Source organism: Daucus carota, chromosome 6 (genome assembly GCF_001625215.2).
Source record: "Daucus carota subsp. sativus chromosome 6, DH1 v3.0, whole genome shotgun sequence".
In the NCBI taxonomy this organism is placed as follows: Eukaryota; Viridiplantae; Streptophyta; class Magnoliopsida; order Apiales; family Apiaceae; genus Daucus; species Daucus carota.
Window position 1 is genome coordinate 16,748,441 of NC_030386.2, and position 16,480 is coordinate 16,764,920.

Sequence of the window (16,480 nt, forward strand, 5' to 3'; positions counted from 1 at the left end):
GCCATACTGGCTGATTGCCCCTCGACATTCCCCGTTGGTCGTATTGCTCGCTTTCTTAAGGCTGGCAAGTACGCTGAGCGTGTTGGTGCTGGTGCTCCCGTTTATCTCGCTGCCGTTCTTGAATACCTCGCTGCTGAGGTGTGTGTATAATAAATTAATATTCTCCGGACCAGATAATTTTGGAATTGTTAATTTTCTGAGATTAAAAATACACATTTTATTGCTAATTGGATTGAATGAATTATTCAAGTGTAATGCGGCGAGAGATAACAAGAAGACGAGAGTTGTTCCGAGACACATTCAGCTATCTGTTCGGAATGATGAAGAGTTGAGTAAGCTATTGGGGAAAGTTACAATTGCTAATGGTGGAGTCATGCCCAACATTCATGCTCATTTGTTGCCCAAGAAGCCTTCCTCTGCTTCCTCCAGAGCCGATGCTGATGATTAGATAGTTCATTGTAGCATTTGTAGTGGTGGTTCAAGATTAGATTTTATTGGAATTGATGTGTTCATATTCTGTCTTCTATTGAATGAAGAACTTTATGTTTTGCTGATGTCAGAAATGCATAATGTTATTATGTTAAACAGTCTAATCTGATTTTTATATGTGGTGGTGATGGATCATCAACAATGTTAATCTTATCTCCATTCCTTGATAATGGTAGACCGAGAAAATGCTGTCATAGTGTCACTTGCAGATTTGCAATTGATAACCTGATAGGGGCTTTAGGACTCTTTCCCGATGAACATTCATAATCTCTCCGACAAACAAATGGTAATCAATTCTTTCATGGCAAATTCTATTAATTTCTGTCAAGTGTCAACACCAAAAGTTTAGGTTTTAATGCAAACAAATTTAGCAGCAAGTATTATCTTTCCGAACCACTCTCCGCAAAGAATCATAGCATTCATTATGACTTCATGCTTCATTTTAAACATCGCAGTTTCTGACCAAATAGACATACGTCCATAAATTACCCAAGTTCCACAAGCACCAGTTGTCCTATCCACAAAGCAATTGACAATATTGAAAAAATCAAAGTTGCTATAACATATGAGTATTACATCGTCGGAGGATCCAGTGTCAGTGACAAGTCTCAACTTGACCTGGATCCACTAGAGACTCGAATCACATGAATCGCTCATGACAAAATTCTTACATAGTTTATTACATTAAAAGTTGTAATGCCAAAGCTAAGAATGGGAGGGAGAAGGAAGAAATATTAAAAAGCTGAACTCAAAACAAATATTAAATTTAAAAACACATACTAACTTAAACTCAAGCCGGTCTTTAAAATTCCTGTAGGACAGAAACAGCAAGTTTAATGGTATGACAATGAAACAGTAACTATTCAGCAGTTCAAATTATCTGACTTGTGAAGGACAGCAGAGTAAACCAGAAGCATCAGAACCAACAACAGCTAGGTCACAAACAGTACAAATCTGCCCTTCCTGGGATGGCACAAAGCGTGAGCTGCAGTACGGGCAACTTACATCCTTTTGTCCCCGATATATTGGAACATATGTTGCTCCACATACCACAAATGGATTTCTGAAGTCATAATTCAGCTGGGAGGCATCATGCATGTTCCTCTCAGCAGCCTGCAAAACTTGGCGGGCTGTTTTGGCTTGGTTTTCAGCACTTGGATTGGTCTCTAGGAGTCGCCTAGCAAAATTAGCTGCTGTGTTTAAATTTTTTGCCTTGTAGCAAACAGTCATGGCATTCAATAAAGCGAGTCTCAAGTGAGGCAGCTGAAGATTACAATGAGTGAAGTAGGCTGCAAGCTCTTGCTGACGAACTGGATTGTCCTTCAATTCCCTTCTCTTGAGTTCTATCTGTAAACCGAGAACATATTCTTTTACAATGATGATTAATTCCTTTACTTCATCCACCTCTCTACGAGTATCAACAACAATCAGCGGAATAGTATGAAGAATTCCCTGGAAAAGCCTCAGTCCTTCAGTAAATTTCCCTGCAGTTGTGGCTTTGTATCCTGCCTTGAGCTTGTCTTCCAACTGTGTAAAGCTGAACACCAGTGCAGGTGGGCTCCGTACATTGGGGCTTGCTGCTTCACTCCAGCCCCTCTCGATTGCCAGTGCGATGACTGGAGCCGAGGAGAATGCACGTAAATAAGTATGGCTGCCGGTGTGGAGATCAATAAATAATGATTTTAAGGGTGCAAAGTTCCTTATTCCCAGTTGCCGGGTTAGCAAACGCATTGCAGTGTCGAAATTACCAGCAGCAGCATGCTCAGCAGCAAGAGAAGACTTTTGAACCCAAATTTGGCTCACAGGCATGCCAGCAGATGGAGTAATGAATATTGAAGAGCGCACATTGCTAACTTTCGGAGTGTCAAGATCAGGTGGTAGTTCAAGATCCTCAAGATCCCATCCTCCATCATTGTCTTCATTTGTTTCTTCATCATCAAGTACCATGCTAATGTCCTCATTCTGTATGTTCTCAACATCCACCAGATCCAGGTCTTCAACCCAATCTTCATTTGGGGCAACATCATCATCTTCATCCTGACCACCCTTTCCAAAATTGTCAAGACCACCCTCCAAGATCCCTTTTGTGACCATCAATAATGGCCAATCACCACTGCACACTATAGGACTTGGGGGCATTAAAAGAGATGATTGTTTCCCTTTTGGCAAAGGAGGAACTTTATCTCCCAATTCAGCAGCAAGACGTTCAGCAGTGTCATTAAGTCCATGGACAGAAGCTGTGATATATGCAAGGGGTAAATGACCAGCATTCTCCAAAATCTTAACACGCTCCTGGATATCACCCAAGTACAAGGCATTGTGGAATTGACCCATAACATCATTCTTAACCTCAGCAATTTTCATCATTTTTGAAAGCTTATCCAAATTTCCTGTTATAAGATAGAGGAAAGATAGTCTTTCAAAATTCTTTGTTCTCTGATATGCATATTCCACGATACCTGCATTACCTTGACGAAGGGCCTCTATCCCCAATCTGTACCAGTGATCCTTCTCATCAATCTCTTTAGCAGAAGCTACTGCTATCTGGATGTTACCGCTTTCGAGTGCCAAATTAAAACGAGTTCGCTCATCCTTTACAAAATGAAGTGCAACTTCAGGAAAACCCTTTTGCTGAAGATAAGCAATCATAGCTTGTCCGCAAAGATCTGATTTTCTAATCATGGTCATAACCTGGCTATATTTCTCCCGCAGCAAAGAGAGTTTAAACACATATTCAGTTGAATCAATAATGATAGGACGGTTCTTCCCATCTCGATCCAAACAAAATATAGTGTTTCCAAAGATTTTTGTGATGTATACTGGGACGTCAAGGGTCTTTACAATTCCACTATCCCCATTGGGAAGGCAATACTTAATGTGGGTCAATGTTGTGTAAATGAAGACACCATTGTCATCCCAAGCTCCACTTTTAACTCGAATCGTCTCGTGAAGAGTACACCGATGTGCAAGCTTCTTATCAGCAATAACAATAGAATGTTTGCTTAACAAGGCCACATTTTCCATGTCATTTGACCAAACAACATACCTAACAAAAGAAGTTTGAAGATCACCTAAAATAATCCTTTGTTGAAGATCAAAAATCACAACTCTATCTTCTGCCCTGCATAGTAAGTTTCCAGTGCCAGCATAAAATATCGCATCAGTAGGAACAGGAAGGGGACTCTTCTTAATTATTTCATTTTTTAAATTTTTCACCAACACTTGGTTACTGGTCTTCTCAAGCACAGCAAACCTGTTACGAGCAACAAATACTGCTGAACCCCCAAGACCTCTTTTTGCCTCTTGAACTGTATCGCCTCTACCAAAACTGTCTTTGGGTATTATATAGAGTTCATAAGATCCCCCTTCCAAGTCTGAACAGACCAAAACCGCATTTTCAGTAGGGCTATAAGAAAGGGTCTTGGGTCCTTGGTTCAAGCTAGTCGAACCAGGCCTACGAATTGGGATAACTTGGGTTTCTTTCTGAGTTGAGTACTCATAGAAGCGCAGAAAACGGTCTTTCACATAGTAAAGACAATCCCCACTGACAGAGAAGGCAGGACGTTCTCTCTCCAACTTGAAAACAATCACACCACTATCATGGCCTGCTGCCAGAAGATTCATCTCAGGATGGGACACAAGAATCCAGAACCTATCATGCTCTCTACGAAATGTTTGCAGACCAGTCCTTTTTGTAGAATCCCACACACGGATACTCTTATCCTCTGAATTTGAAACAATAATATCCTGCCTTGCATGGAACAGAACACAGGACACATTGTTCATGTGCCCTCTTAAAGTATCAACTTCCCAAGCCTTAGTATCTGAAATATAAGCCCATTATCAGTATACAATTTCTACACAAATGCAGATATTAGCATGATGAAATTATAAGTGATATGAAAGCCTAAATATATATCATGTAATGTCATTCGCTACTAACTGCCCAAGAAAAAGGTAATATTTACAAGTGTATAAGCAATTGGGCAATTCAAAATTTAACAAACAGGCATGTGTTGTTTTAAAGTGCAGTCCAGGCTAGAGTCACTAAGAAGCATGCTAACAAAGTAGATACGAAACTTAGGTAACTTGTTCTGTTTTTGGTGCATAATACAATGCGAATAAACTTATACAGAGAAAAGCAAAGTAGTTGTAAAGACACGTAAACATCACTGCCCCCATTAATTTATAATTTTACGAAATTAAGGATAATCTATAACCAAAGTTATTATAAGCTCTCCATGTCTAGCTTTCGCGTTTTACACTATGTGAGGCACTAATAACAAGGCTTCAGCTTGAGAGATTTATGGCTTAAGTTGCTAACTCATTTCTCAACCTACAAGGCTGCAACTAACATCAGCCATCAATATATCCAATTCAAGAAGACGAAAATAACACCTAATCTTTTTTGGCTAAGAAGCAAATGAAACAACCAAAAGAAAATCCCAATGCGCAAACTTATGAGTCTTGTTTTTCTGATTGCCAAGTAAATTATAAGATTTTCACTGAATCATTTGATATATGTGTACGACGAGATAATCACTAACATTAAACTAAATATAGAAGCTAGGGGGAAAATTAAAAATCTGTATAACAGGATCATACCATTCATTCTCCAGATCTTAACCTGACGATCATCTGCTCCAGAAACAATGAGGGGGAGAGTAGGATGGAATGAAGCCCAGTTGACTCCTCGATCATGACCTTCCAGGACATACTTAACAACAGCATCAACGCCGCCAAAAAAGTCTGTATTCATCTGACTCAACCTAAGGATGTCATCAGCAGGTGAAACAGTCTTCTTCCTAAGAGCACCAATATCCCAAACTCGAACAGTCTGATCCAAAGAAGCTGATACTACAAGGTCCTCCTTGGGATGAAACAGAGCACACATAACATAATGGTTATGTCCTGTCAACACAGAAATACAAGTACGCGACTGCCAATTCCAGATCCTAATAGTCTGATCATCGCTAGCACTCACGATCCAAGGATACTCATGATGGAATTGGACTGTACGGATGTAATCTAGATGTCCAAGAAGGGTAAACAGACACCTATGCAATTTATAATTCCACACCTTGATCTTGTAATCATCTCCTGCGCAATCATTCTTCCATTAAACCAATAAATACCTCACTAAATTCTTTCATTAAATCAATGCCAAAGAGCACGTACATTGGCAAGTAACTCAAGACAGAGCACAGAAATGATAGCTATAGACTTGTGTTTTCCCAAGTTCAATTGATACCAGCGGTTCATATTATCCCATTTATTTAATAATGCTACTTCCACAAGAATAATGAGACACGACACCAGATAAGATAAAATGACACTAAAATCATCACGTATTCACCATGATTATCTTCAAATAACGCTACTTTAATGCCATTATATCTTAGTTTCCTATACTAAGGTCAACATTATGTTACAACAGTTAAAAATCCCTAGCAAGTTTAAGTAACATGACCAATGACAATAGCATTACTGTTTGCACTTATTCCACTAGTTAAATCAAACAAAACATAACCATAAAGCAAAAATCGACTCCTAAACATGTTCATGTAAACTTCTGATACTCCTAATTTAATAACATCAGATCACAATGCTTATATATTCGTAACATGACAAACTACACCAGCATTGCTCTTTGTGTTCATTCCAGAGTTAAATACAACTACTTGAAACAAAAACACAACCGTAAGCAATACACACACATAACTGATTTTCCAAGAATTTAAACAAATCCAAAGAAATAAAGACCTCCAGAGACAAAAAGCGGCTGAGAATTATGGAAATGGACGCCGCGAACAGGTCCATCGTGCTCATCAAAGCGATCAATCAGCGTTCCCACACGGTAATCCCAAAGCTGAATCACTCCACTATGCAAGCTCGCTAAGATCCATGGCCTCTTGTTATGAAAACTCAGTCCCTTCACTCGATTACTCTTCGTCTCGAATTTCGTCAACATCGCTTCCTCTAATCAATCGCCTAATTCAACATCAGACACGCATTCAATCACATCGCGACATACAAAAACACGTATAAATTAATAAATCACGATATAATGACCTAATCGAATGACAGTACCTGAGATCTGAGATTAGTAGATCACCGCGGCGAGGATTGTTTGCCGGCGGTGAAGTGAGCGCAGGATAAGCAAAGAGGAGGTGTAGGATAAGAGAGAGAGGTGCATTTGGTGTGTAGATCGGAAGGGGGTAATTAAAGAGAGAATGAAAGTGCCGGTGGATCTACTCGCGTGTATGTATTTTGTGATTGTATCTATAGTATTGTATTGTACTGTGATTTAGTTCTGTGTGCAAAATTACAATTCGGTGCCCTGGTCACGGTTCGGGTTGATTGCATCCGATATACAAGCAATAAATATCAAAAGTCCTCCCCAGTTTAATTTATTCGGTTTTTCTATGGTGTGCCCATGGGCACATGCTAAGCGCGGAAAATTTTGTGTTTTGATCATTTTGATTGGCTCCTATCTCATGATAATGGTGGATCCCACTGCAAATACACCAACCACACCAATCAAAATCTCCCAAATACAAAAATTTCCGTGTTTAGCATGTGCCCATGGGCACACATTAGACAAACCGTAATTTATTTGATCAAATTATTTTTTATATATAATAAATGAGTTAATTCAATAATAAAAAGTCATACGACGTCTACATAAACAATCGCATCGAACAAACAAAACACAGAAACAATCACCGATTAATCCAATCTTCTTGGAGGCAAAATCACGTGATTTGTTGAATATGATATATACACATGTTTTGCCACTTTCGCTTCCGCCATAACTAGTTTGAGCTATCGACTGAGAATGCAGTCCTCCAACTTTAATTACTAAATCAAGCACCATACTCACACAAACGGTGAGAAAATAACAAAACTCACACAAACGGTGAGACAACAAAAAAATAAAACAAACAAGCAACCGAATGCGTAAATGAAATATTAGCTAAACCAAGGCAATCACTAGATCTGGGGAACAAACCCACAAAAACAAGATAACTCGGACCACTTTCGAGAATAAAATCATTGGGAAGAATGAGAAATCCGTAGCTCCGTGGAATTGAGATCTAAGAGAAAAGAAGACCAAATCTAAAAAAGTTTTGAATCTTGAGATCCGGAAAAAAACAAACTAATGCCAAAAAAGTTTTATTGAAACAAGGAAGAAAACACAAAGGAAATAAAAGGTTTTGGGGCATTCCACTGGTACAGATCCAACGAAAGCCCCGGCGATTGCTAAGAAAAAGGAAAAGAAAGAGGAGAGAAAAATTAGTTATTTATTTAAAAATTGGTCAATTTGATTATTAAGAAAATTTTGTATCATCATTAAACTGTTAAAATTTTGTATCGTCTTATTCATTGACACATGTTTCACTAATTTGATATATTTGAATTAAACGAGTGATAAATTCAATATTTAACGGTGTGATATTATACTTTGATTCAAATTTGATGTAAAATTACAATTCAGTGCTCTTGATTTATGACCGATCATGATTCGGGTTGAACTACTTTAAAACCTAGATGTGATTCACGTTACGGTTGGACTACTTTACAAGCTGCAAGGTCGGTTTTGAGTTGAAATTAACAAAATATGCTTCAAACCCAAATAATTACAAATATGTATAATTTTATATTTATTATTTTTACAATTGTGAAATAAATCACTACGAAGACATAATAATATTGACTTATACAAATAACTTAATCCATCTCATATTTATATCGTTTTATAATAATGTTCAAAATTATTATATTATTGTTTTCACTAGTAATATTAATTAATTATCGAGGTTTAAAAAAAATTTAGTCACTAATGTTTCGTATTTTAGTGAGCTATTTTATGATTTCGTGAGATTTTTTGTAAGCGTAGTAAATACTTTAGTGACAACAATCAGAAAGATATCATGAATTGACCCGTCAACAAAACTATACATTTTAGTTTTAAAAATTCAAAAAATTTAATTTACAAAAAACTTATGAAAGTTCTATCATATTTCATAATTTAAATAAATAAAAGTCAATATTAATACAAAATTTTATTAGTCAAATTCATATTAATACAAAAAAATTGACTTATAAAAAGAATTTAAGTTATTCAGCCTAAAAATTTATTAGATTTCTTTATTAATTTTTCAAGCACTGTTGAGATATCCGACCGGCATTACATATAACATTTTATCTATCAGGTTTCTTAAACAATTTCAAATAAAAAATTTAGGCAAGTCTTTAGCTTGTAGAGACGCATGATCAAAAGGCACATGCACCTATTAAATATGTACTTCCATCTTGATTTAGTAAAACTTATATTTGTTGATGTTCAATATTTTTTCCATTTGCTTTAGAAATCATTGGTGATAGCTTCCAACCTAGATTAACTTTCCATAATTCTTGAAATATATCGATAACTTTTATTTGTTGGTGTTTAATTATTTCCCCATCTTTTTAGATATTATCCTAATAACTTTCGGTCCAGATTATTCCTAAACTCTCTTGCAACATCAACATTTAAAATATTTATAAAATTATCTTAACTCGTGCTTAGCACGGGTCATAAGCTAGTTATTACAAGTATGCAAGCACCTCTTCATGGACCACCTTAGGGATGAATCGGCAGTGGCAAAATCAGGACTAAAATCTTGGGGTTTGAATATTTAATTATATCCCAAAACATTTCTTTACTGATGGCCACATCAAAAAGAGATGAAGTATTGTTTTTTGGTGTGGACCCCCATCATGTATCTCTCGGTCGAGTTAAAAAAATTTCTTGATTTTTCCCTTTTTCAGAAAATATCTCATCACTTTCTAAATATTTCGTGTAAGTTCATGATGTATTTGTTGAAGCATATTTTTTCTCTTACACGAAGTGCCCACCAAATTCATAATATGACAAATATGATGAAAAAATTCACTTACTACATGAGAACATTTAGCCACATCAACAATTAATAACTGTAATTTCATGACTCTTCTGATAATTTTAAAGTAATTCGAAAGTACCAAATTAGATTACCACAATTCAATAATTCAAAAATGATAAAGAAGTCTAAATTATCATTAGTAGGGACTTCCCGGATCAATTCAGGATCAAACGACGACGAGCACCTGTTGGTCCTCGAATGTATTGCATAAGGGGGTTGAATACAATACTGATAAATTTAAATCTTAATTCAACAACCAATTAAAGATTTAAGTATATCAGTAGAGAAAGATGCAGACTAAGTTATGAACGCTTGTAGTCTAACTTCACAAAATAAATGATAAATCAGAATGCACCTTGCATGAAAAGTGATAAAAAAAAATATGATAAATAATAAATCTATCATATCTTGTAATTTAGAAAACAAGACAGAGCTCTGTCAAAAAAAAAGAAAAAAAGAAAGCAAGACAGAGCATTGAGTAAATAAATCCAGAGAGGGAGAGGAAGGCGGTTTCGCAGATGAAATGAATGAATGAAAACCGGAAAGAAAAGTATACTGTAATCCGTAAACACACTGACTTGTGAATTAGGGTAGACCCTAGTGTTGGTTTTTTTTTTTTATAATATTTTTTTTGGTTAAATTACTTAAGTTAAGGATTAATTTTATAATATTTTTTTAATTTTCTAAAATCATTTTTTTTGCTAAATAATATTCTTTGTATGAAGTAATATTTTTCTACAACATAAGCCTCTTCTCTATTTTTATTGGACACTAAAAAATATATTGACATTTATAATTCAGTCTAATAAAACAATATATTCTATTTTTTTCGAGGTCGGGATAACTTTGACATCCCCTAACCCATGTGGTTCTGACTTCCGACACAGTGAACTGGTACCAAGAGACATTTCATAGTCTCCAAAAGGTCTCTGCATGATGCTAGTTGTCAACTGTAAATATGAATCACTGAAATCTGTCGCTCGGTAAGTAACGTGCATGAAATATGCTGAAAAGTTAAATATCTGATCTGGTAAAGATTTGGATGATTTAAAAGATAAAATGGTTGAATGTCGAAGTTTGGAATCTTCTACTGCATCTCTGAAAATTACTATGGAAACTTTGTGTAACGGAGATAAGTAGAAAGAAAATTTTGGCTGAGCATGCGTGTAACGAAGCATTGAGTGGACCAGCAATATGATTTTGTATACAAAGAAATGATATCGGAGAATGCCTTGAAATTCTGCTGTTGAAGAGATGGAGGAGAAGAGCTCAAAAATTGTCAAGTTTATGAAAAGAATGAGCAAAATGTGATCTGCTAGTTGCTTGTAAAAGGTACTAATAATGCTACAAGAAGGCTAGAGTTTAATTACAACCTTTCTTTCTCTTACAGTACTAATAGTTCCAAGCACTTTTCAATCCACTGCTTTCGTATCTTACTCTTCTCGTTTTTGATTTTTTCAGTCATCCGAGTGCAGATCACTTATGTTGTGTTTGGTTGGGAAGAATGGAATGAAATGAGTAAAAATACTTAGAAATTAATAGAAATAGGAAGAAAGTTTGAAAAAATATTGAGGGAGTGCAAAATTGCTACGATGAGATTGGAGAAAAAATTGAGAATGTGAGAGAATGGAGCATTCCATCTCAAATTGAAAGTGTGATATTTAGCCTATGATGTAAGGAATGGAATGGAGGAAAGAATGAAATTTATTAAAAATTGTCCATGAGATAGTTTATTTTTCATTCCATTCCTTCCGGAATCATTCACCCCAACCAAACACAACATTACCGTTTTCTATTCGACTTGACTCGGAAGTCTTTTTCTCCAGGTCTTTGCCAAGGAAGAACGGCACATGGAATATCTACGACGAAGAAATGGATGTACTAATGCGAGTACTCCACATGCTTAGAAAGCCTGTTTTATTGGTCCATCACCCATCTGTTATAGGTATGCATGAATAATTGCAATTGATTTAAAAGATGTATTTTTCAGCTCTCTATACATTTTGCTGGTGTGGTTGATATCTGTTCATACGCTGCAATTTAATCTGTAGAACCAGACCATACGAAAACCAGTTTGTACTTGGCAAAGAATGCCAAGCTGCGCTACATCCCTACAATTGGTCGTAAGAAGTTTCATATTTCATTTTTAAGCAGGGCGTTAGAAATGAATCTTTTTATTGAAGGATCATTAAAAAATGTGTCCTCAATGTGCAGTACCCGGAGTCCCTTCAACAGTGTTGTTTATACCGAGCTTACCTTACTGCATCTCACAATACTCAAAGAAAGAAGGCAGCTGGTCCAGGCTAGAAATTGTTTGTATGATTTTTTTTCATCATTGAAAGAGAAAAACACTATAATAGATTATTAAAGGGCTAATAGATAACATAATCCCTGCATTCACATAAAAAATTTTAGAGTTAATGTTTTTGAAAAAGGCGCTCATGGACATCAATTGCTAGACCCGAATCCAGGAAAAAAATAGTCCTCTAAAAGAAGGGCTCAAAATGATTACGTTAATTGATAAACCCGAATCCACGAAAGAAATGGTCCTCTAAAAAGAAGCCCTCAAAATGATTATAAGCCCGAATCCGAAAAAATAATTTTGAAACCCTCAAAATGATTACATTAATTATAGGCCCGCATCTAGAAAAGAAAGGTCATGGTAAGTATATCCAAATATCTCTTAATCACAAGATTTTGGGGCATTGTTTGATTATAATAAGTTGCAATACAACAGAAACTATGCTGTTCCAGCACATCTCTGTTTTCATGAAATATGTCCTCTGTTTCTCTTATAAGAATATGCTATCTTTCGGTCCTCGTTTTTGTTTTCGTTTTATCTATTGGCATCCTCAAGAACGTGTGCTCCACAAAAACGAGGTAGAAAAAATCAACAGGTGAAAAGATAACATAAAATCATGCAAAATAAGAGAATTGTTCAACGACTAGATTTAGAAAAAATCAAAGAGCAAGGAATTCAATAACAAGAATCGAAACAATCGCAAAATAATCGTCCTCACCCTTGGAATCATATGATAGAGCATAGGCTTCGCGCTCTGCTTTTCTTTGAGAAACTCGACCTGACAAAATGACTGTCTGAGTATTTAAAATTCGGTTATAAAACATTAATGATGCAACATTGCAAATATGACATCACCATGTTGGTCTCCAGAGCCCAGGACACTCCAAACAAAATTTAGCAACAAAAACAGAATCTGACCATAACTTAAAATTTTCCCTTGCTGGACATGATTAGATGACCAAAATAAGATAATTTAGCATCCTCATGGTTGTGCATTATAACAGCCTGTTAATGATAAAAAGTGCTGATTTATTCTTTTCTTAGCCAACTCTGCAGTTTAGACTTTAGACAGCTCATTGACTCTCTCTTTTTCTCTTGTTTGTTTGGTGGCCTGTCAATTATCACTCCAACCCCTTAATCAATGGCGCAATGGGCCAACCTCAAGCAGTGCCTACCAAGTACCAACCATTTATGACCGACAATTATGATCAAGTTTATATTAATCATCTGTTGATAATTCTTGATTATACAAAAAGCAATAGAATTACTAAAAATTAAGCATGTAATCAATGATCTAACCTAACAAACCTTTCAAAACTAGGCAACACTAATCATTTGCTAAATGACTTGTAAGCAAACTTAACAGAAAGTGTCCTTCGAGTACTAGCATTTCAACCATAAGGCCATTGATGGGTATGAAAGAAGCAAGAAAATTTAATATTGAAGATAAAGTGCGGGAAAAATACTTGACAAATTTGAAAAGACTTATCATACAAAAGAACAAGCCACTAAACACATACATGGAACATATATTCATCACACTGAACTAAATTTGTACTTGAAATGTTACAGGTAGTTCCGAAAAGGAAATTGAACACACTCACTATCTAGGGGGTTCAACAGGAGATGAATTTTTAGAGTGTACTCTAAACCACATGCATTTATCTTTCATTGCATCAGATTCGCTTGCGTACTCTTTGAATCTGTATTCTTCCTGCTTAGAGTTTGGAGGCACTTTACCTTCACTGTAACACTGACTACACAGACTGAAATGAGACTTCATTTCCTTGAAACGAGAACCAATAATAGGGTAACGACAAATGCAACAAGAGTGTCTGCCATGACGATTTCTGTCTCCACTCTCAAGTTTCAGTAGAGTAGACATAATACCAAAACCCCAATCAGGATCGTCAAACATTACAAGAAACTCTGTCAAAGAAATCAATGAAACATCCGTGTCTCCATGTATTTCCAACATTTCACTAATCCCATAAGAAGGGATATAGATTGATCTTAACACCTTAATGTACCTTAAAGCATCAACTTTCCTTATCTGTGTTGCATCTTCATTAACAGAACGCCATGCAAGGGCATCGAATGCAACTCGTTTTCTCCTTTCTGGCAGACCACTGCAGATAGGGGCAATAATAGCGAAAAACATGCCCAAATCCACCCTTCCTGATTCTGTTTCATCCAAAACAGATAGGATTTTTTGGTTGATCATTTTGACCGCTCCAACAAAGGTTTCGGGCTTCAGGAAACCAAGTAACCTATGAAGAATTCCTTCCAAAGAAGCCTTGCGAATGGACTTCTCTGGAATACCACCGCCAGAGTAAGACACTGGTGCATTGCCTTCATTCATTTCCTTCTTAAGCAGATCAACATCACAGCGGCTCAACCTGGTGATCCTCTGAAAAGCTCTTACATCAATAGCATTAGCTAATTCAGGCCTAGATGTCGTCTTTTCACCAACCAACTTGAACTTTGAGGCCTCTACAACAACAAAGCTCTCCTCCCCGTTGCCAGACCCATTCCCCTTCAACTTCTTCTTTTGTAGCTGCTTCAAGTGCGCTATTGCATCATGCAACTCCACCCTGTTTGTCATCTTTAAAGCTTCCTTCAGAGCTTTCTTGGCATCTTCTGTTTCACCAGCTCCTAACAACGAGACTGCCTTATTGAGCTGCGCTCTCCAGTGATTTGGCCACACACCCAAAACCCTGGTATACATCTCCGAAGCTCTCTGATACCGACCCATATCCATATACAGTCCACCCAAATTATACAAAGCATCCACATGACCAGGCTTGAGATCAATAGCTTTCTGAAACTCCTTAATTGCATTATCGTCATCACCTAGAGCATGTAATGCCGAAGCCAAGTCACAATGCGCATCTGCGTAATCATGTTTCATATAAATAGCCTCTTCCAAAGCCTTAACAGCTGCTTTATACTCGCCTACCCCAAATAGAGCACTACCCAAAAGCTTCAGAGCCCTGAAATGAGTCGGACACAAAATTGCAGCCTCCCTATAATGTTCACAAGCACTAATAACCATACCTTCACCTTCAAGAGCAATCCCCAAATTAACATGAATCTGCGGAAGCAAATAACTCCATTCATTCCCACTAGCCTCAGCAGCATCCAAAGCAAGCAAAAACTCCTCCTTGGACTCCCTCTCCTTCCCAAGAACATACAAACAATTCCCCGCCCTAAAATGCGCCCTCACATCCGCAGGCTGCAACTCACACGCCCTCTTAAAACTCACAAACCCCTCCTTAAACAACTGATGCTCATACAAAACCCTCCCAATCGCCATATGCCCATCAAACGCCTCCGACCTCGACCTCGCCCCATCTGCCCTCCCTCTCAAAACCCCCAATTCCTTAACAAACGCATTATACGCACTCGAATTCTCCTCCCACACAACCCTCTTATCACTTATCTCACTTGACGCCCCTAACTCCCTCGACCACCCAGCATCTGAATACGTATCAAAATTCCCCTCCCCATCCTTCCCCCCTCCCGTCCCCTTCCCCTTACCCTCCTTAACCCCCTTCGCCTTCAACTTCTTAATCATAACCTCCAGTTCATCAACAATCTTCCACGTATCATCATACACTATCCCGTGATTAGGCGATGTCGCCCACGCAGCGGTCCTTAGCTTCTTATTCGGATCAACCACACTCCTAGTCTCATCCACCAACGAAGTGGAGGCCTCCTCCACTCTCTCCGCCTTGAGCTCCAATCCCAACGCATCGAAATCACGGTCCACGTCACCAGCACCATCATCATAAGTCCTCAACAATCCCTCATGCGTAAGCCCCTTATCACCATCAATAAACTCACTATACGTCTTGAACACCTCATCGAGAATCGCATTGATTTGCTCATCGCTAAACTTAACCCTAGGATTCACGGCCACCACCAGCGCCGCCATTTCTTCACGGTTCAGACCGCCGTCAACGTTAACATCGAATTGCTCGAATATTGTCCGAACCTTCTCGGATCTGCTGCCCCGTGTCGTCATTTCGACAAACAAGGGTTTCGAATCGAACAACTATCTCAATCAATTGTGTAATTGAAGGTGAAATTTGAAACCCTAGAAATTAAATTAAGAGAGGGGAAATCAGTTTTGGGGAATTAGGGTTTGTTTGGGTTTCATTATTAGGATAGATGGATCTCACGGGAAGATAAAGCAGGTAAAGATATGTAAATGAATTTAATTAATTTTATATTTTTGGGAATAAATTAAATTTGTTTCACCTTTGATCAAATTGGTGGGGTAATGGTCCAGCCAACCATGATAATGAATCTTTCCTGTCATATTCAAATGTGGTGTGCTTTGTTATTTGAAATAAAAAAATAAAGTAAGGTTTGCACCATTATTTGTATTTGTATGACTGTGAACTAATAAATGTTCATTTCAAATTAATATTAGACTTTAATATTAATATTCGACTCTAATAAAGAGAATACAGATGAGCACCATCATTTTTGTACCGAAAAATTATTGTGATTTTGAGTCATATATTTTTGAGAGAATTAAAATATCATAAAAATGATTAGTGACATGCTATCATTATAATTTCAAAGAATATGACTTTTTGTGGAGATTAAAAGAACATAAGGGATTATCAATATATAGTCAGGGTCAAATTCAGTGAAGTCTAATTTATTTGGAGTTTTTAAAGACCAATTTTATAATCGTTGGATGGATATCTAATTCTGTGGTTAGCAAGTT

At 37.1% G+C, this 16,480-nt stretch overlaps 2 protein-coding genes across 2 annotated transcripts; both read right to left on the reverse strand.

The window, feature by feature from the left end:
• Nucleotides 1-1,027: 1,027 nt before the first annotated feature.
• Nucleotides 1,028-6,829, reverse strand: LOC108227307 (coatomer subunit alpha-1). Its single transcript, XM_017402380.2, has 4 exons — nucleotides 6,580-6,829; nucleotides 6,253-6,480; nucleotides 5,095-5,589; nucleotides 1,028-4,313 (listed from the first exon to the last, which is right to left on the reverse strand). Exons 2-4 carry the CDS (start codon nucleotides 6,458-6,460, stop codon nucleotides 1,366-1,368), a joined length of 3,651 nt encoding a protein of 1,216 aa, XP_017257869.1. The 5' UTR covers nucleotides 6,461-6,480; nucleotides 6,580-6,829; the 3' UTR covers nucleotides 1,028-1,365.
• Nucleotides 6,830-13,211: 6,382 nt separating this feature from the next.
• LOC108227818 (uncharacterized TPR repeat-containing protein At1g05150) lies at nucleotides 13,212-15,960 on the reverse strand. Its single transcript, XM_017403174.2, has one exon. It carries the CDS (start codon nucleotides 15,764-15,766, stop codon nucleotides 13,343-13,345), a length of 2,424 nt encoding a protein of 807 aa, XP_017258663.1. The 5' UTR covers nucleotides 15,767-15,960; the 3' UTR covers nucleotides 13,212-13,342.
• Between the last annotated feature and the right edge of the window lie 520 nt (nucleotides 15,961-16,480).